The sequence below is a fragment of the Haliotis asinina genome, chromosome 3 (genome assembly GCF_037392515.1).
Source record: "Haliotis asinina isolate JCU_RB_2024 chromosome 3, JCU_Hal_asi_v2, whole genome shotgun sequence".
NCBI lineage: Eukaryota > Metazoa > Mollusca > Gastropoda > Lepetellida > Haliotidae > Haliotis > Haliotis asinina.
The window spans coordinates 63,177,769-63,203,270 of record NC_090282.1 but is presented as its reverse complement, the minus strand read 5'-3'; the positions used below and the strand labels follow the sequence as shown (position 1 = coordinate 63,203,270).

Below are 25,502 nucleotides of genomic sequence, written 5' to 3'. Positions count from 1 at the left end.
CTCCAATCTAAGCCGACGGGGTAATTTCGCCTAGACTCTATCATCGTGTGTATGTGCAAATTGCTTCCAGGTTAAAAGTTGGAGGATCCAGACATAGTTAAAGTGGTGGGTTCGGGAGCAAGATCCCAGCCTGCGTCAGTATCTCAGCTGCTCACATGGAGCTATTTGAGTATACGCCAGACGTCTGAACGGCCCACCAAGAACACCATGGAGCGGAATAATGGCATTAAATTGTACTTGTACCGCCCAGGTCTTCAGAACAAACTGACCACCGTGAAAACACATTTTATTCAGTCATCAACCTGTGTTGTTTTCTCAAGTTAGTGGAGCAACGCATATTAGCTTCGCCTTAATTTGCTTCTTCCGCATAATAGCAGATTAGGTATGTGCGAACAGGAAGAGACTTCCGACTTTGCTAGGTTATATCTTCAGTTGTGGATGAAGTTAATGGTGTACGGTATTCATGCAGGAATACCTGGTTTTAGAAATGAACAGTTAATACAAGTCCAAAGGCAGCTTTCGCAAAGTTTGTCAGTCTGTGAAGGCATTATGAAACCATAGTCAGATTTCTTTGAGTGTTCCCTTTGTCTGTACATTTGAAATAATATCAATACTTTCCAAACGGAAGTTCAGAAAGAATGAGTACTTTATGTTTAATGTTTTGTTGCCATAAAGTATCTAATCTGGTTGCAATATGAAAGTGTTTTGGCAACATGACGAACGTTATCAAACCTATGTGCATGTTTGAGGTCAATGAGCATAAGAGACAGTATAAACGGTTAACCACTCCCGTAATCAGCACCTGTTTATTTCTGAACAGACTGCAATGCATTAAAACATAAGGTGTTTAATGTAGATTACTAACAATATATTACGACGGATGACATATATAAGAACAAATGTTATCCATGGAGTATTAGTGACTTAATAAACTATTCTTGATCACGTTATGCCCTTGTCAACGCGTACCTATGAGCCGTCGATGAATTAGTTGTTGATTAAGATGGGGTGTAGGTTGACGAAGACAAATAAAGAGTTGAGTTCAAATTTCTTCAATTGGTTCCACAAGACATGACAAACAAGTATACATGGGTGATGTGAGCAGAGTTCTTGCTCAACCCCATGGAGTTTCCAAGTGCATTATTCTGTTCGCGGTCGTCCCTACACAGACAGTCGGAATAAAGGACAACATAGATGTTAGCATATATATAAAGCAAATACGTCTCACGTGGCTTGGCTGCATGGGTTTGGGTTTTGTAGAAATATCTGGGCGATGGCTCTCCTGAATTAGACACTATGACACTCCATACGTTGTACTGATGTGCACATTCAAACCCGTTTCTTGTAAGGAATGGACGTAGCCACTGGGTTATCCAGCGGCTTGTTCAATGTGTAAGTTTCGAGATTGGTCCACGTCGGTTTTTAATCCATCAGTGTAGGTGAGAATCTCCCCTGATAAACACGGTATGCTGCATGTGTACTTCCCGTAATAGAAGACGTCTCTAACACGCTTTCCTTCGTTCAGTTATATTCAAGGCTTTCTTTGATGTTCTTGAGAACACTTCAAGATTTCGAATACCGATGATTCTTTTTAAATGAATCTTCAGATGCTGAATAAGTCAGGTATGTTTGTATCGTTCATGTTCGTGATTGGGTGAAACAAATATTGAAAACCTTTCACATGCATGGATTGATACAAAGCGCCAATAGGGTGACGTCTCTATGTGTATATCCGGTGATCTAAAAAAAAACTAAAGACAAAAATATGTTTAAACAATATCTCCTTGCGAATGTTTGTGTGGATAAGGGATCAATAGTTTCTTTGGCTTCAAATGAAATGTCATTGCAGATAAGAAAGACAGGGATACATTCTGCGGGGTTTTTTCATGATGAGGTTGTATATTGAAAGCTTTCACGGGATGTGCATATGTATCAAAAGGCATTCCTGAACCTGGAAAAAAACTAGATGTTTCATTTAGGACTTTGGCAAGTAATATGGTTCAGGAACTAAGAGACAGATGTGGGACTTTGGTATATTCTTACAAGGAAACAGAAACATGTTTCTCAAGAGCAAAGTACAATGTGCAAGGATGCGTGTGTCATTGCATTCGCATAGCGCAGTTCGGTTGGCTAGCTGCTTCTTAACCTCTGCTTAGAAAAATATACATTTGGTCTATATCAGAAAAGCAAGGGAATAGACCCGGGTTCGATTGGGTGCAATGCGTGAAGCCCATTCCTGATGTCCCCACTCACTCCTTCTTTAGCAGAGAGGGTGTGAGATAAAATAGCATTTGTAAAACCTATTGGCATTGAAATAATGGATTGTAGGTAAATCATCCTTTCTTATTATTGCGCTATTTATAGAAGTCCAGCTTCGTTTGTATGCGCTTCAAAGAACTCCTTTGATGAAATAACCTAAGTCGTTAAAAGCATTTCTTCATTGGTTTCGGCAATAGTTATTGTTTGTGTGTCTTGTCAACTTGTTTCCCAGAATTAACGCGCAACTTGACTGTGAGGCAGCTGTTACTGTACATGTGAATGAACAGGGCATGTGCGCAGGTGTGCTAAAACACTTTATTGATAAAGAATCTCATTAAGAGTTTTTCCTCATTGATAACAAGATAAATGTATGTTTTACTGCCCTGATAATTATTATGCCTTCATATATGAAACGCGATTACCACCATTTTGTTCCGCGGCAAATAATTGATCTTGGTGAATTATTGCATGTATATAAAACCTTTTTAGCGCAGGTGTCTTTATTGACAATGACAAAAGAACGTGTACTTTATCAACGATGAGGCGTTTGAGGTTCTAGATTGTACGCGGAGTAAGCGTATTCTTTTTTTGTGTGTGAAACGTGGACATGAACATTGGTTACTTTGAAGCAGCTCTGAAATTAACGCGACTTAACATATGAAGTCATGCCAAGTTATAACACAAATATACCTGTATAATTCATGTTTCTCTTGTTTTTCCAACCTTTTCAGATATTTTGTCGATCTTACAGAGCATTGGATTGGTTTCTCTGCTTTTGAAAAAATAAACGTCCACAAACTATACGTAGAATACCAAAACAATGTAACTGCGCACGCTTGGCGTAAGAAGCGACTACAAGGATCGCTTAGGATTTCTGAGTTCCTTCATACATGCCATCGTGTTTCACCTGCGTAATTCCTACTGTGAGAGTGAGATGGCGTAATGGTTTTACGCGACTTTTACCAACATTCCAGGAACATTACATTACACCAGAAATGTGCCACCGTATATGTTGTTGTATGTATGTCTGAATGAAGAACGGTAACTTTTCTGTTGTGATCCTGACATTGTTCAAGGTATCATATTCAGTGTCATGGTGTCTATGTCCCTGTTCTCAACAGAAAGAACTCATGACTGATATCACAGCAAAGGTTCATTCAACCGTTCAGTAGTTCTCTAAAATCCGTCCCTTCTACAACGTCCATTTACTTGACAGAACTGATTCAAGAAGTTATGCATTTGGAAATGTAATTATGCAAATATTCCTCTATTAGCCTTGTAATGAAATAAATATCACGTAATTAGCCATTAATGTAGTTGAATAGATATTCGTTTCGATAGTCGTAAAGGACGACAAAACATGGTTGCCTGAAACAGACGTGTTGTGTTCTTGTTTTTAACATGAATCAAATCACATCTCTATGATTACAAATCAAGCGCTGTCTCCGCCTGACTATAATCCTTCTTTAAACGGCCACGGTAGCCTTTTTCACAAGTGTGGGATCTTTGAGTACGATGGACGTGCATTGATCAATAAGACTAGAAAGACTGCAACCGGCCGCCACGAATCACATTCCCATCTCTGCAACTAATGTCTAGACGTACAGCGTTAAAGTTTCCGACTCGGATGAAACAAATCTTAAAACCCAATCAATGGGAAAAAACATCAGGTCTTACAACAGATTCGTTTTGCTGTTAAAACATAGATTTAGCTCGCTCCAGTTGGTCGGGATTTTTTTCATATAGCAACAGCCAAGGACCAAGCCTGAAGCTAGATGATGGCTCTTTCTGTTACAAATCGCTTGAAATAGAGTATGAGAGAAATAGGGTCTCTTTGTGTGTATTAAGAACTTAGAGAATTGAGGCAAACTGGTTCGGTAATATAGCTTTATGATTACATTAATGGTAATTTTGACCACTGCTTTGTTAAAGCGACGTCTCTTGGTCTTCGTATAAAAGGCAATTTAGCTGCCAGTAAATTAACAGAGCATCCGTGTGACGGAGCCAAGATGACAAAGTCAGAAGATATAGAAAATTACCTTCTCTCTCAGCATGCGCGATAATGCATAACAAGGCCTATTGATCTATATGCCTAGTCCTTCAACCTACTCATTTATTTCCTTTCATCAGATTTCTTTGTACCGGCGTACAAAAATGGCCCAATCTAAGCGCAGAAAGACGTATCACATGTACGAAATATTCAGAGTATTACATCTATTGACTTTTTCCTAATATCCATAGGCTCGACGAGGCCCCGCTGTTGACACGGCTAACTGTTGTGGTTAGTCTGGAGACACGGGGCAACTATTCCGCGCACGCGAGGACTCGGTCCCCGTCAGGCGGCATTCGATTCTCAGGGAGGGTCTTATCTCGACGTTAAGATGGAAATTTAAGGTTCTCTGGTGTCGGACAAGGGACCTTTACCGGCCAATTTTCATTTAAATGGGTATCGTAATCCCCTAAGAAACCATAATTCTTTTCTATCTGCGGCAATGATTCCGTCGCCCCGCCAAACGTGTGATTGTGAGGATGGAATAAGCATTTGCCTGCATTCAATTCCACTGTTTAGTTGTTTTAGGATACCGGGATTCCTGTGAACTTCTCACAGGAAGTTCGAGAACAGAGTTTGTAATTTACAGCAAATAGCGGCTAGATCCATAGATTGCTAAACAAAGCACGCCGTTTAGTCGGCCCTGTCTTCGCAAGGTTAGGTGATCAAAATGGTCCTTGCGAAGTCCAACGTTGTATGAAACTGACTGAAGATAATAGAAAGTGAGCAAGCCAGGACAAGAGCATGGTCATCGGATGTGTGGTGTGATGATGTTAGATGACTCAAATTATTGTCACGAGTGGTTTGGTGTACGCAATTTTAGCTATGAGGAAATTAAAAGCTCCGGCTCGGTGTTATAAATCATATGCAATTGCAGCAATAAGAGATGCAGCTGTGGCAGGAACACTGTTCATTTTGATTGTTGGGAAAGAGGTTTCTGTAGTATTGATTTGATGATGACAAAAATTATACATTAGAAACGTTATTTGGACGTGGCGAAAATTGGCAACGAATCGTAATACATGGGTCATATATAATTGTTGAGCCTAGATAAACTTGGCTGGAAAATAGACACTGCCTGAATCGACTCCTGTGTGATCCAAATATATGAGTAAAGTTAGTTGTTATGTTTCAGTGTAGAAGTGTTGTTCTTGAACGTTATTGATATCGGATGCCTTGTCGACTTTGTATAATTCTACGGTAGACACAATTAGAGGACAATTCTAGCGTAAACTTGACGCATCCGTATAAAACAGCCATGTTCTACGCAATTTTCTATTTTGATTTGAGCCAGATGTTACAAAGTTTGTTCACATGAACAATTACATATCTTTTGCATGTGTTTGTGCTGGGTTACCACCAGTGGTGCAGGATACAATCGTGTAACCGACTCTTTTAACAGAGCATTTGTTTACTGCCCTCGCTGCTACACCCTAAGCCGCGTGTCTTGACTCGAAAAACCCAAATCGTCACATTCATGAAACAGGGGCGTAAAATCTATTCAAATATTGCACAAAATATTTAGCATCGACGGAATATGTTTTGAATCAGCTCGGTCTGAATAAGCGTAGTGGATGGGTTATCGATGTTCTGAGTTCTTTGTCATTTGAAGAAAACGTGCTTTAAAGCTATTCGTATCAATATACGTTACAATTTGAATATGTAGCAGAATTGTATACTTCTGGATTGCTTAAACAACACGAGAGATAATGTTAGTACCAGCACAATATGACCACAACACATGAATGTCCTCATTTAATACCAGTTGTTAGATAAGCATTTCTTCCAAACCCGTTAGTATTCTTCATCAAGCGATTCATGGGATCAAATGGTCAGGTTCGCTGACGTGCCCGAGGCATGTTGCGCAGATTGAGGCTCATGATGTCAATCACTGGATTGACATGAAGACGTTTTACAAACCGCCATCATATAGCTGAGGTGCGGCGTTAAACAACAAACAAAAGCATCAGTACAAACCTCTGGCTCCTGTGCAAATGAGCTTATTTAATACATTACTTATTGACGTCGACAGTGGCTGTCTCTAACATGACTGTGCGTAGGTAATGCTTGCCTAGGGTGTATATTGGGTCCAACACTATTTAAAGACCTTTAATACAATGCACGTTCCCCCCAAGGCTAGTCACTGATGGTGTGACGCAACAAGGGAAAGATCTATATGTGTCTCAACGTTGTTTGTAACGGTTTTACCTCACACTTTGTAATATTTCCATCATATCACAAGAATAGTTTTCATGTTTTACCAGTATGGGAATTGAACCATGGTGCTGATCGTTGCATGCCAACGCTTTAACCCTTTAACGAAAACACAATAATTGCAGTCATAACTCCACGGGACAACTAGTTTTAGTTCAATATATGCATTTCAAGTACAATATGAAGCAAGTGGACGCGAGCAAAAATATGGTTCGTTACTTCCGCCAGTTCGTTATAAGTGTGTCCGCTATAAATGTACAGTGGACACCGTCTAAGCCGACAGCGTTCGTGACTGGTGGAAAATGTCGGTTTACAGGAATGTGGGTTAACTGGGAGTTATCACAATGTCAATGCTGTTTGTTGCGAGGTGTTGGAACGTTCACATGTATTTCATGAGTGATGGAATGTGGCCAATACTACTAGCGATAATGCTGTTTCACAACTTTACATTGTGAGCTCTCTGAAGGTTTGGACCTCCCTTCGTTTCACACACATTCATTTATTTGACTACCTTACTTCAAACGCTGGAGGGTCGGTTAGGTAGCTTAGTGGTTAAGGTCAAACGTCATGCCAAAGATGTGGGTTCGATTTTCGACGTAGGTACGATGTGTGTAGCCAGTTGCTGGCGTCTACATGATATTTGAGTGAATAGTACTAAAATGAAAGGTGTAATACCATGAGGCGGTGGGGTAGTCCAACGGTTAAGCATTCGCTCTTTGATTCCCTACATGCATGGGTACGATGTGCGAAAGCCATTTCTGGTGTCCCCCGATGGGATAATGCTGTCATATTAGTAAATCTACACTCACTCATTGTAATATCATTCTCACTCATTCAAGTTGGGACTCGTGTGCTTCTCTTCATAAACTGAAGATGCCAATCGTTTATCATATGATAGTGCTGCAACAGTGTTGAGACTATGATACATTTGCACAGCAACCATGAGATGTTTGCGTGAGTGAGTGAATTCAGTTTTCGTCTTTTTTAACAACATTCCAGCAAGATCACGGCGGGGGACACCGAGAATGGGCTTCACACATATTACTCGTTTATCATATGATAGTGTCGCAACAGTGTTGAGACTATGACACATTTGCACAACAACCATGAGATGTTTGCGTGAGTGAGTGAGTGAGTTCAGTTTTCGTCTCTTTTAACAACATTCCAGCAAGATCACGGCGGGGGACACCGGAAATGGGCTTCACACATATTACTCATATGGAGAATCGAACCCTGGACGAGCCAACGCGTTAACCACCAGGCTACCTAACCGCCCCTGAAATGCTGACAGATCATTGCACTGACCCCCATGGTTGCTCTATTGACTCTGGTTAAGATCGATGCAATGCAACATAACATCCATCAAGCTCTCATGTGTATGCGTTCGTAATCGTCATCCCACAAATTTGGTTTCTGTGAGATGTAAACGCGTAATTATGCATTTATCACAATATATTCATATCGCAGGATTACCTTTATTGCAGTAAGTGCCGACCTGTCTAGAAGCGTGACAAGCAAGGATCGAGGGTTAAAAACGTTCGATTCGCGGTGGAGATATATAATGTAAAATCTTATTTGTATGCATATTGCTCTTTAGTATGGATAAGATGCATTCGTGTCGTAAACAATACTTGTCTCATGATCTAGTTATCATTTCTGCTCTTTTTTACACATGGAGTCTTCATTCACGTTCACTGTTGTATGGTGAGTGAGTGAGTGTGTAAGAGTGAAGGAATCTCTGAAGTGATTGAGTTAGTGAGTGGTTTGGGTTTTACGCCGCTTTTAGCAATATTCCAGCAATATCACAGCCGAGGAGACCAGAAATGGATGTCTCGCATTATACCCATGTCGGGAATCGACGTAATGATGGCGTGTGGCGTGTAATGATGGCGTGTGGCGTGTAATGGTGGCGTGTGGTCCTGTGTATAGACCTCAGGTTACAAATCACCTGAACATAAGCAACGTTGAAGGTTTGAGAGTCTTTGGATGAGTTTGGCTGCTTGACCTCTGAGAGTTTCTGGGACTTCCGCCCTGTACCACAACCATGCACATGTGATACATATGGTCTCACCTTACTCAAGTGAGTATGTTCGAACTGCCTCTGTTCACCCAGCGGAACACGGGTACCTGGTGGGATGGGTCATGTGACTATAACCTTCTAGCGCCCAATGATTATCTGGGGTAATCATGTGTGGGCGCTTTGAGCATGCACAAGTGTGTGGAAACAGGCACTTTGTAAAAGGCCATTATTAATTATTTTTATGATGGCAGCCGAAGAACGCTGCTCCACTTCTATTACCACTAATACAGCTTAGCCACATACTGTCTCGAGTCTGATGAGGATTTACAAATCAATCAGTATCTACTCATCGATATTGCAGACCAGATGGTCAATAACTCAGGAGCAGAGACTCAGCCATCGTGTAGGGTTTTAACATGATACCCGGTACATTCACCTCCAGCGACAATGAGTCGAACAATAGCCTCACACAGAATACTACATTCTGGTCCAGTAACACACAGACCGCGAGTCCAAATTTTACACATTCATTTATTAAGACAAACATCGGATTGTGGAATTTATAAATCTCTTTTATGGCAAATCTGCTAATCTGCACAATTCCATGCAAATGTTTTCAGTCCATTCCACCATGCACAGAACATTCTCTCCATTACCGCAGAATACAATTACTCATGATGCCATAGTACAGTTATTGATCTATGTAAGAGAAAAATAATATCTTTTTTGTTTTTCTTTGAAGGTAATCCTATTACCATTGTTTTTTTCGCATTGTTTCGAAAAGGTCATCTCGAAGGATCCAACATCAAAAGATGTCATTATTAACTGTCATACCATTACGAACAAGCGAGAAAAGTAATTACTGACAAATATGTTGTTTTTCTGGTAATGTTAAATGTTGGAGAACAGATATGAAAAAACATATCATATTGAATTAGACTATATTGATCAAAGGCTATGTATATGGACACTATTGCAATCCAAATGTTCATGTCGGAGCGAAAGCGAGTTGCTTCCCGTTGGGTGATTCAATAAATGTTTTCAAGAATAAACCGCTGATGAGAGTCATGAAGGAGGTGTGTAACAGCCCTTTGGGATCAGTTAAACAGGCTATTGATTGAAACAACTGCAGACAAATTAAACGTCCACGTTCTCACTGTGGCCAGGAAAGAACGCCTCCACAGTTGTCCACAGAATTTGGAGTTACGTTGACCGCACATTGACCAAGCATCCATGTGAAAAATATACATGAAATAGAGCAACCTTTCAATGATAACCTGTCAGCGGACGGATGTTATTCGCTTGTAACACCACCAAATATATTTGATAGACATCACACAGAATAATTTCATTCGTCAGTCCATTCATCAGTATTGACGTACAGTGGAATCTGTCAAAACCGGCAACTGTTTATCTAATACAGCATGTTGTCAACACAAGTCCCTTCCGTGGCTTGTACATTTATCATCAGCTTTACAATCCAGCACATTGTCTGAAACGGATGATTTCTTCAGTTCCAGTGAGCTACTGCTACATCACATCTTTGCAGCACATCTTTCGTGCGTGTGCTACACCCTTTTCAGAATCGACAGCATTCATTATTGTCATGGTAATATTAAGCACTCCATATATAATATCATGAAAGTTACTTCTGACGCCAACGGTAACTGATAACATGTACTGACGTCGATAATGACGACGATGAAAGAAAATTGAAAGAAAAATAAATATATATCGTAAGTATATCTGAACATTTATATCAGGTATAATACACCATTTATAAAGTATTGGATATTCCAATTCGCGAGCATACCACTAGTCAATGGAGCTGTCACATTTCCCCTTAATTTCTCTTCATCATCTGTTTCCTCCTTGGCTTCATCATTGTATTTTATCAATCTTGTAAATGCAATATTCCCCACTTTTTGGGAACGGCATATCATCTTGGCACTTCTAACGGGCTCCAAGACTTCATGCAGCAATGAAACTGATATATACTTGGCAGGTTTACACCGAGGCGCAATATTCGCATAAGTGATAACCGCAAATGAAACACTATAATCAACATTTGCGAGATGGCATAGCGTTTGGCACTGTCTGGCTAACTAACAGGAATATACTTTTACAAGAATCTAATGTACATGTATGATAGTACCCTTTCGCAACCGATGTCAAAGAATTATACTTGAGGCTGATAAAAGTGTTCGTGATGCTGATCTACTAAAGATTCGATTATCATAACAAGACCCTGAAAGTTATGCTCTGCTGTCCTGGAGGATATCTCGATCATTAAGTCTAAGAGTTATGCATTTGAATATTTCTTCCAAGGTAAAGTGGCGAAGGTCAGGTTCCCTTCTACATTGAATACAATGAACGTCCAACAGTATCCAAAACGTGAGTCGGTGCGCCTCGTGGCTACACGAATTGTATGCCTTCCAGGGATTTGAGTGTGCTGTTGAGATTGACATTGTCCTTCCTCGATTTCAGTGGTTTCAATCTTGTTACTTTTTTCTTTCAGGAATATATATATATATTTATAAGTATACATACACCTATATATACACACACACACACACACACACACACACATATATATATATATTACTCGCCAAGTTATTTCCAGTTACCCGTCAGTGTACGGAAAATCTTAAATACAGCAGTACATTCTTGAAGGAGGTACTTATTAAAGCGATAACAAGTCTGTTAAAGATATGATACCACATTTAATAGGACATTAAACACTTGGTCTTTGGTTAGAAACATGCTGGTTGGTTTACAAATTGCATGACCAACTCTTTACGGCTGTATAGTTAATTACTGCTACATGTATAAACCGCACCGAATCAAGTGTCTTTAAACATCTCGGTATGATGTTAAAAACTGTTTCTTTATGGGTTAATCCGTTCTTCACTTTTAAGTCTCAAGTGTTAACTAGATAACTACGCCTGCACCAACATTAGAAAAACCCGGTGCTCAGGTGTATGATAACTCCCACTTAACACGTTTCTGTTAACGCGATTTGTGATATGAACGCAGTGAAATCAGTATCTATATTCAGCTTTTATGGACGCGATATATATGTATCGATTTTAATGGACAGTCGATACTGTCGCCTTGACCCGATTTCTCAGCGCCGATATGGTAAGATCCCAGAACCTGGGCATTCAACTGTGACCTTTGCTTCTGTCAGTTGGTCGTTCCTATGTGGAAGACAGGCAATCTATGACCTTCATTCCAAGGCATGTGACTATGTAAATAGAACAGTTTCATACTGTCAAGTCACTCATCATTTGTGCTCATCCTAATATTTGGTTCCTTATTTTCATTTTGCTCAGCAAGACCGAAACTGACACGTTTCCATTAGCTATTTTGAGCTATTATAGAAGGAAAGATTGGGATTCCTTCATAATTAAACTGGTCTCGGGAACAAATCGTTGGTGTATGAAACCAACCATAGGCGTCCCTATGAAAGCCTTCATTGGCCATCGGTAGTCGTATTGCAGCTCTTCCTGGCGCAATCTGGGTTTCCGAAGTCTGTCCTAATTAGTCTATTTATCAACTATAGGCAAACGGTGATTCCTAGCTAATATCCTGCTCATTATTGGTGCGTTGCGGTCGTAAGGTGGCGGGTATTTCATCAGGGCTAATCACGCTGTCCTACAACCCTATAATAGCCCCTGTCTAGCGTTCTGCATAATATATAAGGCTCCGTCGCCCAAGTTAGTAGCGAAAATCTCTCCCTAGATTTCACCTAAATAGCATGGCGTTGTGAATATTGCATCGCGAACGTTACTGGAACTAAATTTTCAAATTAATCAAAATGTAAATGCCCGTGCAAGAAGGTTACAGTGTCTGTCTGTAACACTGTAACGATTCAACTCAGTACATTGGGCTGTTCGGTGCTGCCTATTTCTATTCGCATTCTGAGTGTTCAAACGGTCAATGACTTATCTGACATTACTGGTGTGTGTATGCTTTGGTGGCTGATGGACGTGACTGTAAAGAAGCGAAACATCCAGCAAAACATTGTATAAACAGTGTCAGAAGAGTCCGAATGGACAAACTGATCCATTAAAAGTGCTTTTCATATTGAAGCCACCGGTGCCATTTCGTGGGCGATTTCCCTCCGAGGTACAGATTGTATACTTTATCAAGCCAGGGTCTGGGGTTCACACTCTAGTTAACACATGATGATTTTTCTCATCTAAGTAAACCCAGAGATGAGATAACTGCATTAGCTAGGATCTCGAGTTGCTTTAAGTAAGTTTTCCTGTGGCAAGTGTATAACGTTAGCTTCTGAAAGTCAATATTTACTCGAACCTGCCAGTGAATGATCTAAAAATCCCCTGAAGGTTGTCATTCTTGGCCTTTGTCATGTCAGTCTTACAAATCAATATCATGTATCCTATTTTATTTTAGCGACCTCTTTCATAGATGAAGTGAAGTATACCAGCCATCAGTCTAATACATGCTAAGTTCTGACCCAGAAAGAAGAAAATGCATTCCTTTAACATTTCTCTTTCATGATGTAGATTAAGTCAAACCTGTTGTGTCGAACTCGTCGGGACGGTGCGAAACGTTCGACACATCCGCCAGCATAGAAAATAGTGCAAAGGTCTTTTTAGGACCCTAAATTGAAATCTACACAGAATTCGACTCAGAAATTTAGTTCCAGACATCAGAGTAAAAATGATAAATATGAGGACATCGACTAGGAATGAGTTTGACACAACCGAGCCTTTCGTCTCAGTCGAGTTCGAGACATTGGGGTTCGACTGTATATATGAACATGAACACCTGATACCCTAACGTATCCTTTCATTATATCATTCAGTATCTCCAGTGGTGAAATATCGTTGTTTGACTGTTTTGTCAAAACTGCCATGGATCTACACCTCCGTCGATGATGGAGAGTCTTTTCTGAAAAAGTGGCCCCAGGAGGATTACCATGTAAACTAGTCTGTGTTTTTATAGATTAGCTATAATCTCGTCTACAGTAAACATACGCCCACGACCCATGTCACGTCCATTTCACCACTATAGTGTAACCATAACTAGAAGCATATCTTTCATAGAAGACATTATCATGTTTTAACCCTATAATAAGGTTTTACATTACCCTTCCTCTAAGCCCGTCAAGAAATCTTCGGTAGTTAGTCCTAAAACGACGTTGAATTAGACAGAAAAGCAATTTAGCTGAGAAAAATGTAAGAAAGCTCGCCATGTCGATTTTGGTTCTAATTGGTGTGTTCAGCATGAGGCCTTGTTTTCATAGGCATATAGATTGCAATGCACATCACTTCGGGTCAATATCCATGCATTCAACTTGGCAAATCCCCTGGCAGTTTAGAAGAATGAAAGTCGATATACCCACCAATTCATTTGTTAAATAAAGGCTACAAAACTATTTCTATGAGCCTGAAAACCGATTGCACAATCCCGACTATATGGAGCATGATAGTGCAGTGGTAAGGTGGGTTCGATCCCCGAGGAAAGCACCTGGGTTCGGGTCTCGAGGTGGGGACGTTTGCTTAGTATCCTTGGACAAGATACTTAGATCCACTTTGTCTCAGTTCACCCAGCTGTAAATGGGTCCCGTGAGGATATGATGAAAATGTGGGTGATGAGTTCATTCCGCCTAACAGGCAACATGGCTGTACATTCCCAAGGGAGCTGAGAAAGTATCGGAAAGTATCATAGCGCCCTATGACCGGGGATGGAAAGTACGTAGCGCCGTGAGCATTTAGGGTCATATGGGCGGACTATTTGTTTACTATTACTATATCATGAGCATTTGTTTATGAATCATTGTCGCATACTGACGATACCCAGTTTCCGCGAAAAGGTGAGCCTATCCCCCACTAGCGTTAGCAAAAGTCACAAACTCGCGCAAACGCACAACAATTGTTCATCTTGAACAAAAAAAGCACAGGTCAAAACAGGAATTGCATCGGATGTAACATTGGACACGAGCGCGTTAGAATCACCCTCAGCATGGAAAGTTAAAGGGACTGCGTATCCCTGGCAGTTTTAGCAAATATCGCATGACGTTCTTCACGCGAAATGAAGTGAATGGATTTGACCTTCAACTGGCATCATTCCCGAATCGCTTGACGTTTCTTTCATAAACAGCAAATACACATTCCTATCTCGGAGATGTGGATGGTATGAAAAACCTCAATGCCGCTGCGTAATGATTTATTCCATGTTTCGTGGTACCACGTATACAATGTGACAGGTCTTAGAGCGAATATCTCTTCAGTAGATTTATTCACATGTTGGTGATAGATATTCAACAAGGCATTCGGCTTGATAGTTCCCAAAGAAATGGCCGTAGGTAATATCAAATGTTAATTTTCACATATGCAGATCTTGCCTATGTATTATTAATTAGAAATGTTAATAAATTAAACACTCTATTTTATGAAGTATATTAATTTTTATATCTTTTGTACAAAGAAACGTGATTCTACAATGACAGAACATAGCAAGGGTAGACCCTGGTGATACAACTCTAAATACCAAAATGTTTATATGGCCCTTTGACTGGCTGATGGATTAGGTACGACAGAGTTCCTGCAAACAGTCACGAACAGCACAGTGGTGAAGGCAGAGCAAAAACAATCGCATCCTCTGGTTTAGCGGAGCACATCTAAGAGTCATGCCCATTCGATTTCCCCCATTTTCACAATGTGACGCTGACATCTCATCTTCTACCAACCGGTGTCTCCATGGGTGCATTGGGTGTGCCACTGGTACTTCCGATCGCTTGCTGGTCTTCAGAAGGACTTTGTTCGCCCGAGGATTCATATTTCCGTGTCGTTTGAAGTCAGATGTATGATAACCTGCACCTTCACTCTTTGTGGATCCCAGAGTCCTTCATATCATCGCTTTAACTCTCATTTTAGGTTTTAATAGCCTGTCGCTTTTAACATATGCTTCACCATCAGGTACTCTCTGTATACGTCACTGACCTTATTCAGTGTCAGTTTCTCTGAGTGTGACACGAAACATTAATATGTGAATCCTCACATTATTTGCAATAATACTACTTGACGCCAATGGTACAAGGTGGCTAGTTCCTTTTTCTGTATGTTTGTCAATGGTCTCTAAAAAAATCTATTTTTTTAAGAAAAAGTTGCAGGATACTTCTAAATGCCCAATACCGAATCACCTGAAATTACCCTCAGTGTCCGATGTTGCCTACAGACATGGCAATTCCTATGTTTAGTGTCTCTGGTTTTGATGTTAAGGAACCACAGATACGGTAAACTGCTGATTTGCTTCTCTCGCATTCATCGTCCATGTTCACGCTCAAAAGCCTTATTTACATGTCTTGATTTCCAGCTGCATCTTTTTCAATGCGTAAATGAATATTTGCATGAGTACAAACTTATTATTGATCTGTGATGTGGGCATCTAAATCAAACCTGATGTTGCTGAATAAACTCACATGTAGAAGAACAATGAGTCGCCTTTACCGTCAATTCAACCGTTATCAGTCGTGTCGAATCAAAATCTTTAACGTCTCTTCCGCTCAAATTCACCACACCACTAGACATTTACCGCGGTCGTATATCTGTGGCTCTTTGAGTTTTAGCTTTCATGTTACTTTTTAAACCTTTCCAAATCTTCACCAGGACATTGATATTCTGAATTGCTCTTCAACGCGATGAATGTGGTGTATCCAGCCAAATGAATCAGGTACGATCGTTTGAGGCGGTGAGTGTATGCATTGCACCTCTTGGAAATATGTGATTATAGTGCCTACACAAATGTTACGAAAGGTAGTGGTTTGAATTATATTATCATTTCTTGCTGTAGATCAAACTGCTATGGTCTTCATGACAGCGTTATTATTACCGTGTCCCTTGGAACAACAGTTGTGAAGTGTGGCGTTCGGATCATCTCGTTCTTATGGCTGCATCACATCGAACGTAATTCGTTTGTGACAGTAAATGCACCAGCTGCCATACTCTGTGTGTGAGAGTTGTTAAGGCACAGTGTCATTGCCTCATCCATCCATCGATCGGATTTTCTCCCGAAAGGACCTACATATGATACTTTATTCGCTGAAGACTGGCATCGAGTTTTATACACCTTAAGCTAGACTTCTGCGTAATGCTTTCGGAAATATGTTAAGACAATTGCTTCTTCGCATGGCAACACGAAATGTTTGTATATGGAAGAGACATGAATATATGCGTATAGACAAAATGTACTGCTTTGTTTTCTGATATTTGATTAGCTAAATATTGAATCAGTGTACAAACTGTTTGAATGCATAATAATTTAGAAATCCACAAAACACTAATTTGTCCATACAGTTCTTGTTCTAATGTCTAATGATGATGAATCGAGCTGAAATGGAGTAAAACATATGGACTAGAAATGAAATAAAGGATTTAGAGAGAAATAATGTGATCTGTATGTTACAAGCACAGTGGAGCCTTATGGAAGATGGCGATTTGGGGTAGTTTAACTCAATGAGAGTTTAACTCAATGAGAGTTAAACATTAAAGGGGTCCTCATTTCATTATGTTGTTTATTACCATCCTTCTACTTGGAAGAATGTTTTCAACATCTCCATGTGTTGTTCTTCCCGGGTCAAATGATATCAGTTCTGATTACAACAGGTATCGGTTTTGACTAGAAGGGGAGGTGGAAAATACTGATACGGCGAATGTGTTCATCTGCGGAATATTTACATGGGGACTCTAGTTCCTTTCGTTCATACATTCAGGAAGGTTCATTCTAGATGTTTCTTTAGGGTTTCTGTGATATATACAGCACTATGTTTTCCATTGTTTCTTGATAGAGACAGCAATTGTTAACTTTGTTGTAAATAACTGTAGTGCTGCATATTTGTTCGTAAATTCAATAAGTCTAACATATATCAGTATAAGTGATCCTGCCTCGTGAAAATCTTGGTTAAAACTGATCTGAAGTAGTCCCTGACGAGGCCGCGGAAACCTGCTCGCTAACATGGTTAATACAGATCATAGTACCCTAACTACTTAGATCGATGCTCATGATGTCGATCACTGGAATGTCTTATCCAGACTTGGTTATTTACAGACCGTTGTCATTTAGCTGGCATATAACCGATAGTGGTGTTAAACATACATGTGTGGTCATTGGTTTCGGTAATTAAACGGATCTGGTTTCATGTGTGTTCCATAAGGTCAGATTCAGATATACCTCCTAGTTTCTTCCAACAATTTGCATTATCTTTCATGCAGTACGTATTCCAAGTCCAAACCTCATATACCAGCCTATACAAGCAACCTATCGTTAAGTAACAATAACAATATTACAGTACCTGGAAAGGTATGGGCCATATTGAATAGAAACTGAAAAAACTACACTGTGTATTTTCTTGCATCAATGCGCTGATGACGTAACGTTTTCTTTATTTTATCTTCAACTCATCTAAAATGTTGTACACATATGGATGTACCTATCGGTGTTTGTGTAAGCGATATCATTGCATAATATTATAAGAAATAATGTGTACTGAACTACTGCATTTTATGATAATGTGTTTGCTGCAGGAATGGCAAGATGAACGACTTGTATGGGACCCAAAAGACTTCAACGGTTTGAAGATTCTAAGGATACCTTGCGAAAAAATATGGCTTCCAGATATTGTACTATATAACAGGTACGTAATGGGGTTTTTAGACCTAATGTATTATACCTCATCTTTATAACAGGTTTTAGGTGTTTATCACTTTTCATACTCCATTTACTGTATTGCCCCCCACTCTCGGTCTTCACTGCTTTTATGTTGCTCAGCTATTCCATTCGCCCGTTCGTCAGTCACAGATACTGCACATGTTTAAGGATACTGTCAAGTGCCGGGGAGTTTTGCTTGTTGCTTTATCTGTGATACATGTACACTAAAGTATAGGACTGTAGACTTCAATTTAAAAATGATAAATAAAAGCGGATTTTGGAGGGGGGTGGGGGCTGGGGGGTGTTTTTTGTGGGGGGTTGTTTGTTTTGTTTTGTTTGGGTTTTTTTGTTTTGGGTTGTTGTTTTTTTATTTCGTTTCTTTGTTTTTTGGTTTGGTTTGATTATTTTTTTAGATTTGGCGATGAACCTTCTTTCAAGACACGACCGGTTCCGTAGTTTAGTAGATAAAGTGTCTGTCAGGAATGAAAAGATCGATGTTGCATTCCCTTCCAACTGTTGAATATTGTATTTGTCGTTGCCTTACCTGGCGAGGGTTATGAAAAGCGCGGTTAGACCTAGAAACAGTGTTCTCTGTCTAAACTGGACATCAAAGGTTCATAGCGTGTGGGGGCGATGGGATAGTCTAGTGGGTAAAGCGTCACGCCCATTTCTGATGTCCCACGCTGCGATATTGCTGAAATATTGCAGAAAGCGGAGTAAAACTATACTCACTCACTCACGGCTTATGCCACCGCTTTAAAAGATGCATTAGTTTGACATAGCACTAGCATCAACTCACAGTTGTCTATGTTGTCATGCTGAGCTTAAACCTCAACTCTCCTCAAAACAGTCATTGGAATATATAAATGTGTCACAGATCCATCCGACTATGCCCTGTACATTTCTTTCCAGTGCGGACGATTTTACAACCGGTTACATGAAGAGCAAAGCTATGGTTACGAATCAAGGCAACGTCTTCTGGCCACCACCCGCCAAGTTCAGGAGTTCCTGTAAAATAGACATCACATATTTTCCATTTGATGATCAGATTTGTGAGCTTAAGTTCGGTTCTTGGACGTATGACGGTCTTCAAGTGGACCTGACGAACAGATCGGACATGGTAGATCTTGAGAACTACATATTCAGTGGCGAGTGGCAGTTATTGGCTGTGAGAATAAAAAGAACCGAAGTGTTTTATGCATGTTGTAAGGAGCCTTACCCTGACGTTCGGTTCACGGTCATTATCAGGAGAAAGACGTTGTATTATCTGTTCAACATTATCTTCCCGTGTCTGTGGTTGACAATTCTCAGTTTACTAGGGTTTTGGCTACCTCCAGATTCAGGAGAAAAGATCACTCTTGGGATCACGGTACTGCTTGCTTTCTCGGTGTTTATGTTGCTCATAGCTGAAAATATGCCTGCAACCTCGGAGTTTGTACCATTAATAGGTGAGTACTTGATTCTTTAAAATTTGTCTTTAGCGTGTGTTTAGTTTTACGCCACACTCTGAAATATTCCAGCTGTACGGCGGCGGTCTGGAAATAGTCGAGTCTGGACCAAACAGTTCAGTGATCAACAGCATGAGCATCGATCTACACAACCGGAATACGATGACATGTGCCAACAACGTCAGCGAACCTGACCGCTCGATCCCGTTAGTTGTCTCTTACGACATGTATGGCTTACTGAAGATCAATTCCAACCCAGATGAATCTTTAGCAACTCATGCTTGTCGTAAAAGACGACTAACGGTATTTTATGTCAGGCTCGCTGACGTGGTTCATGGATGTCATCGTAACCGAACTGGGTACATCGATGCTCATGATATCAGTCCCCGGACTGCATGGTCCAGACTGCATGGTCCAGACTGCATGGTCCAGACGAGATCGTACAGAAACTATCGTCATTTAAATGGACAATTGTTGAATGCGGCATTAAACAACAAACCCAGTCAGTCCGATGTATCGGTTTTTAATATCAGATCTTCTTGATATGAGAAACCCAACAAGAAACGTTACTCTCTGCCTGAAAACGAAGGAACATATGGACAATTTTATCAACAGAAAATAGATATCTGGTAATGGCCGTGGACAAGTCCCACGTGAAATACGTGATGGCCTTCAATGACTGAAGGTGAAAGTTTGCATTAAATTAAACATTCGTGTACTCTGCGGATGATTTTCGTTACGACATAAATAACATAAACGTCATTTCAGGCACTTTGATTGGCTAATGAGGGTTTCGATTTATGAATCCTCATTTGAACTACTTTAGGTGTTGGGCTATCATCTGCAATTACTCTTTCACACACGACGGGCAAATAGAATTTGGAAAAGTGAGAGGATAATGTCAGACGAAAATACCACGTATGAATCAGGGTTTGTCGCTCCATGCATAATTTGCACGGATTAGCACAAGCAGCAAACTTAGTTGTGCTATTCGGTTCCAAACAAATGGGAAAGCAATCTCTTTTCGTTGGAAGCATTTGGACGCATTTCAAAATACGGTGTTGACAGTTGCTTGGATATGGTCAAAGTCGAACTCAAATTTGTTTTCGTCCGTGAAACATTGTCTGTCAATGTTTAATACAAGGTTCCGCGTGGAAACTGAGTTAAAGAGCACGGTACCATTTGCAGTGGAAGTAGACTCTTGTGTTTTGGGCAATATGTAGAAGTATGTTTATATGTTCATGTGTCAGGAAACTATAGACGTATCTAAACTCCGCATTCTAATGTACTGTTACACTTTGTATTTTTTGCGCCTGAAATAAATACAAATAGTTTTATATACACACCGTACAATCTTAGGTTTTGGTGAGAAGGTTTGTATAAAAACATCGCAGATATTACACGGATTTTCAATTTGAAATATATTCATTCTTTTTGCATAAGCGCCAGTCCGAGAAAAAAATGCCTTGTGATAACTATGAAAACATTGAAAACCACCTACCGTAATAAGAAGTCAGTGGAAATGCCAGAATGATTCACTAAACAAAGAATTTTACTTTGAAAGTTTTAATTGGATCGTACGTCATTGATACACAATCTTCAACCTAAGTATCAAATTATTAGGATCGGTGCTTCGACTGAGAGTAAACTTTGTTTTGTCTGTGGCCGGTGTATTTCTGTTTTCGTTCAGACACCTCAGAGTTGGTGAGGGTCTGAAGTGACACCCCAGACACGCGGAAGGTCACACTCCAGACGCGTGGAAGGTCACTCCACACACACGTTGACCTATGTCCTGTGAGACAGTGTCAGAGTTCCTACCCTCGCTAGTGTAGACCTTCTGGGCTATGGCTTTCACAAAACCCAGCTTTTAGCTAATTTGACTGAATACAAAACGTTAGAGTGAAGAATTCTTTGCCTTTTGGAACCCTGCCAGTGCTGTGATGGTACACTGAAAGTCAGAGCGTCAGTGGAGAGTCTTTCACATCCTTAAAATTCATACTTGAATTGAAATATTGATCGAATTACATTCCATTGTCCAAGTTTAATGACAATGTTTTTCAGGGGTTTCAAATATTTCATTATGACTTGGTGTATTTGACTTATACATTAATTATTGATCACAAACTTGTTTGTCAATAATGTCCTTATATATGGAAATGCATACCTTGAAAGTTACTAATTATCCTTAATACAGATGGAATTCATAGTCAAAACAGATTTCTGATTCGTTTCATTGTAATCCAGTGGTGCAGACACATCTCCATATTATCTGCACTTTTGGACGTGCTCCGCGTGGCTGTAGCGGTAATGCGTTGGATAGACACGGCCGTTGTACTGGACCTTCCCTGGATGGTCTCTTTGTTGTCGTTAACGTTACCGCGAACACTGGAGACCGTAAGCACAATCACTGCAAGCATGTTATGTCTGGGGTCGTTCCCTGATTAGGAAATATCGCTATAGAACGTGCTGTTGCGCTACCTGGCGGTGTTAGGGGTAAGACGAGGCAGAGACTATTCAAGGGGTATCCGCTTATGTGGAATATTCCGAATCTAAATTAAAGGAAACAACGCGACTTGGCTGTGTGTCTCGGAACTGATAATATATTCTTCTGTCCACACTGTTGCATACTTTGATTATGGGGTGTTGTGGGCGTTTTCTGTGGAAAACTAGTCTACCAAATGAAAGGAACCTAATGTAATTAGTTTTGCGTGAAGGGACTTTGAAAAGTTCCAAATACAGAGAGTCTTTTGCTCTAGCACCTGCAAATCACCTTATTCTGCAGTGGCTTGTGGAAAGAAATAATTTACCATGGGTGATTCTTTATTGACAAAAATACTTTGAGTTGAATGATGAACCAAACCTACGGCCCCAGGGAAGTATTACCTGCAAGTTGTGTTATATTACTAAATACTAGCAGAAATACTGTCCCTATTTCACATCGGGTTGTAAACCACGAGAGTAGACCGAACAAACCAGTGATTGATAACATGAGCGTATGAGTGGGTAGCAGAACACTGATCGGTCAAGTCAAGGAGAGTGAATACGCCACCCGTACTGTAGCATTCTTCAGGAGACATTCCGTGTTGGCGACCTATTCGGACTTAAAATTGAAAAACATTGAATTTTCTGAAAACAAAATTTACCCGCTACAGTTTCTTCGGGTCCGGCTTGTGGGCGTTCCGTGACATGCACATACCACAAGTACGCCATTACAAGTGTCATCAACAATGACATCACATTGTCTGGTCAGTAACCTATGCTTGTCTTAAGGGGCGACTAACAGGACTGAGTGGTCAGGCTCACTGACTTGGTTGACCAATGTCATAGTATTCCAAACTGCGTAGATCGATGGTCATGCTAATTATCACTGGATTGTCTTGTCCAGGCTCGATTATTTACATACCGCCGCCATAAAACAGAAGTATTGCTGAACGCGGCGTAAAACTAAACTCACTCACGCACCCACTCACTCGCTCACTCTAGTCAAACTGTATTAACACATACTGATTTCCTGTTTCTGCTCTTTAAACATATACTTGCTGCGAGGTTTGGGCGTTTGACCAAGTTGTATTCGATTCTCATTTCATTCTGGAGCCGTCACTGTCAAGTTTTTGTAAGCAATGTATTGTAATAACAAAATCAAACAAGATTTCACCAGCCATGCTTTCATAAACGTCTTCAAAAGTGTGGTGTGTTTTATTGACTCACATCAGAAACACAATTTGTGTATATACTGTAACCATTGATTTGCTCCGTAGAGGTCAATAAAACCCTGGAAGTCTTCAATCACAATGACAGGATTTTATAGCCCAGTGGTGCCAGTTTCTTCTCGTCCAGCCTAAGGTACAGGTTCAATTAGACCAAGGTCTAAAATGTGGGCCTCGTTCATGGAGTACTTTAGCGTGATGTGTGTGCTATATTCGAAGAAGCCCACATTCTAACTTGAAGGCAAGCGCTGGATCGTGTTTATCAAACCACTAACTAAACTCCCCCCCCCACCCCCCCCCCCCCTCAGTGAAACTCGAACAATACTCCAGATATAGCTGTCTGTCGATGGTACGTGGATTGGTTTTGATAGAGGATGTTCTCTGTGTTCACCTCTGTCTCCCTTGAGGTATGGCTTACGTATTAACCCTAGGAAAGCAATAACCAGTCGCTACAGTGGCCAACCTAGACTCTGAGTAATCTTTCCCTGAATAATCTCGATCAGAAAATGTTTAAAACATGAAAAATAAGGAGGTTTTTCTGTTATTTACACAAAGGTGCTTTCCATTGTCCATCGATTGGATACAGTGCATCTTGGATTACATTTCTACAGAGCTTAGGTCATTAATTTCAAGTTGTCGATCTCGGCTGGTCTCTCTGACATCCCCATGCCTTGGTCTATTTGCACTATTATAATCTTTGGCAGTATAATTCGAACTTCTATTTACACTGTGAATGACAAATGACGTCCCAGTCTGCGAATGACAAGTCACAGGTCAAATGGTCGTTCTTCGCCTTCCTATATATTTATTTGTAGAGATACGGTTCAAATTCGAACAGAATCAATATAGCAAGGGTCCTCGGTGGCAATATAAGGGGAACGGTGCAGATTGATGTATCTGAACAGCCTGGATTGAATGTTATCGCGTAACACCCCGCACGGTGTATTTGATTCTAGTATCCCTTACCAATCTTACATAGAAAGAGGAGACATCTTAAATCTGAAAAAAGTCCTTCGAGTAATAAATATCGTAAAATTGGGAGAGTGCGTAATGGAGTGGACGGCATGAAGTATACGAATCCAATTCCATAAACTCTGAAAGTGACAGTTCATGAGTGATTTCTTCTCGTTTGTATTCCGTTATCAAGGGCTTTGAATAGTTGGACGTCTGAGTCTGTGACACGATGTCCAAAGAAGAAAAGGTGACTTGAGGGTGATTGCCTGTGGTTATTGTAATGTCTGTGATCCTTTGATTCCTTGTCTTGTAGAGATTCGTTAAAATGCCAATTAATTTTACCTTTTAACAGCGGAACACCACGTAGTCGGACCTGCCCACGATTTCTCCAGTTTCCAAGAACGTGTGTACTTTTTTTTATTCAGAAAGGCTGCTTGATAATGCAGTATTTCTTTATTTCACAGACAGACGAAGGCAGTGTTTCGTTTCAAAGATGCTAAAAAGTCATGTCTACTTGAAACTTGTTTCATTCAGACCGTAGTTTGTAAACGTAAGTGAGTTAACAGTTAACTGTATTCCAGTGTCTCAGAGCAGTGTTCATTTATCGACTCAGAACACCCTACCCATGTCAGTTGACTGTTTCGATCATGTTATTTTCATATGGACAACCACAACGAAGGTCATCTTTGAGCAATTGCGTGGGTGTTAAGGTAGTATTCCTACTGATAATGAGTAAAATATTCTTATAAGTCCAAATATAAGTCCAAATTTAGGGAGTGGAGATGTGCAAAGACGTGTCTCAGAAGCACAATTGATTGATCGAAATACGAAACGTCCTCACAGGATACTAGTCCATCCTGATCACCACCCAAAACTGATTCCATCGAGCGTAAAGGTAAAAAATGCTGTCAATATCGTATGGGGGGATCGGTGAAAATAAATTCGAACAGGGTATGAATTTCCTGCTCTTCTCAAGACAATCCAATGAAACGATATAACGATTACTGTTTTTTGTTAAAACTGACACCAATGTCTAACTTTTAAGCCCGTCATACGTCGTCGCTCATATGCTAGTCCCAATAGGAATCAGAGAATCAATTAGACTCTGCGTAAAATCCGAATCTCAGAAATTGATGAGTATGCAGTTCCAGCACCATCCAAATGCTGAATAG

At 40.3% G+C, this 25,502-nt stretch overlaps 1 protein-coding gene across 2 annotated transcripts in view; it reads left to right on the top strand.

The window, feature by feature from the left end:
• LOC137278301 (neuronal acetylcholine receptor subunit alpha-10-like) overlaps positions 1-25,502 on the top strand; it is a 211,339-nt gene that overhangs the window by 178,565 nt on the left and 7,272 nt on the right. For both annotated transcript variants that reach the window (XM_067810550.1, XM_067810551.1), the window contains 2 exons: positions 18,098-18,207; positions 19,134-19,669. In XM_067810550.1, the coding sequence (XP_067666651.1) occupies positions 18,098-18,207; positions 19,134-19,669 (646 nt within the window). The remainder of the gene's footprint in view (positions 1-18,097; positions 18,208-19,133; positions 19,670-25,502) is intronic.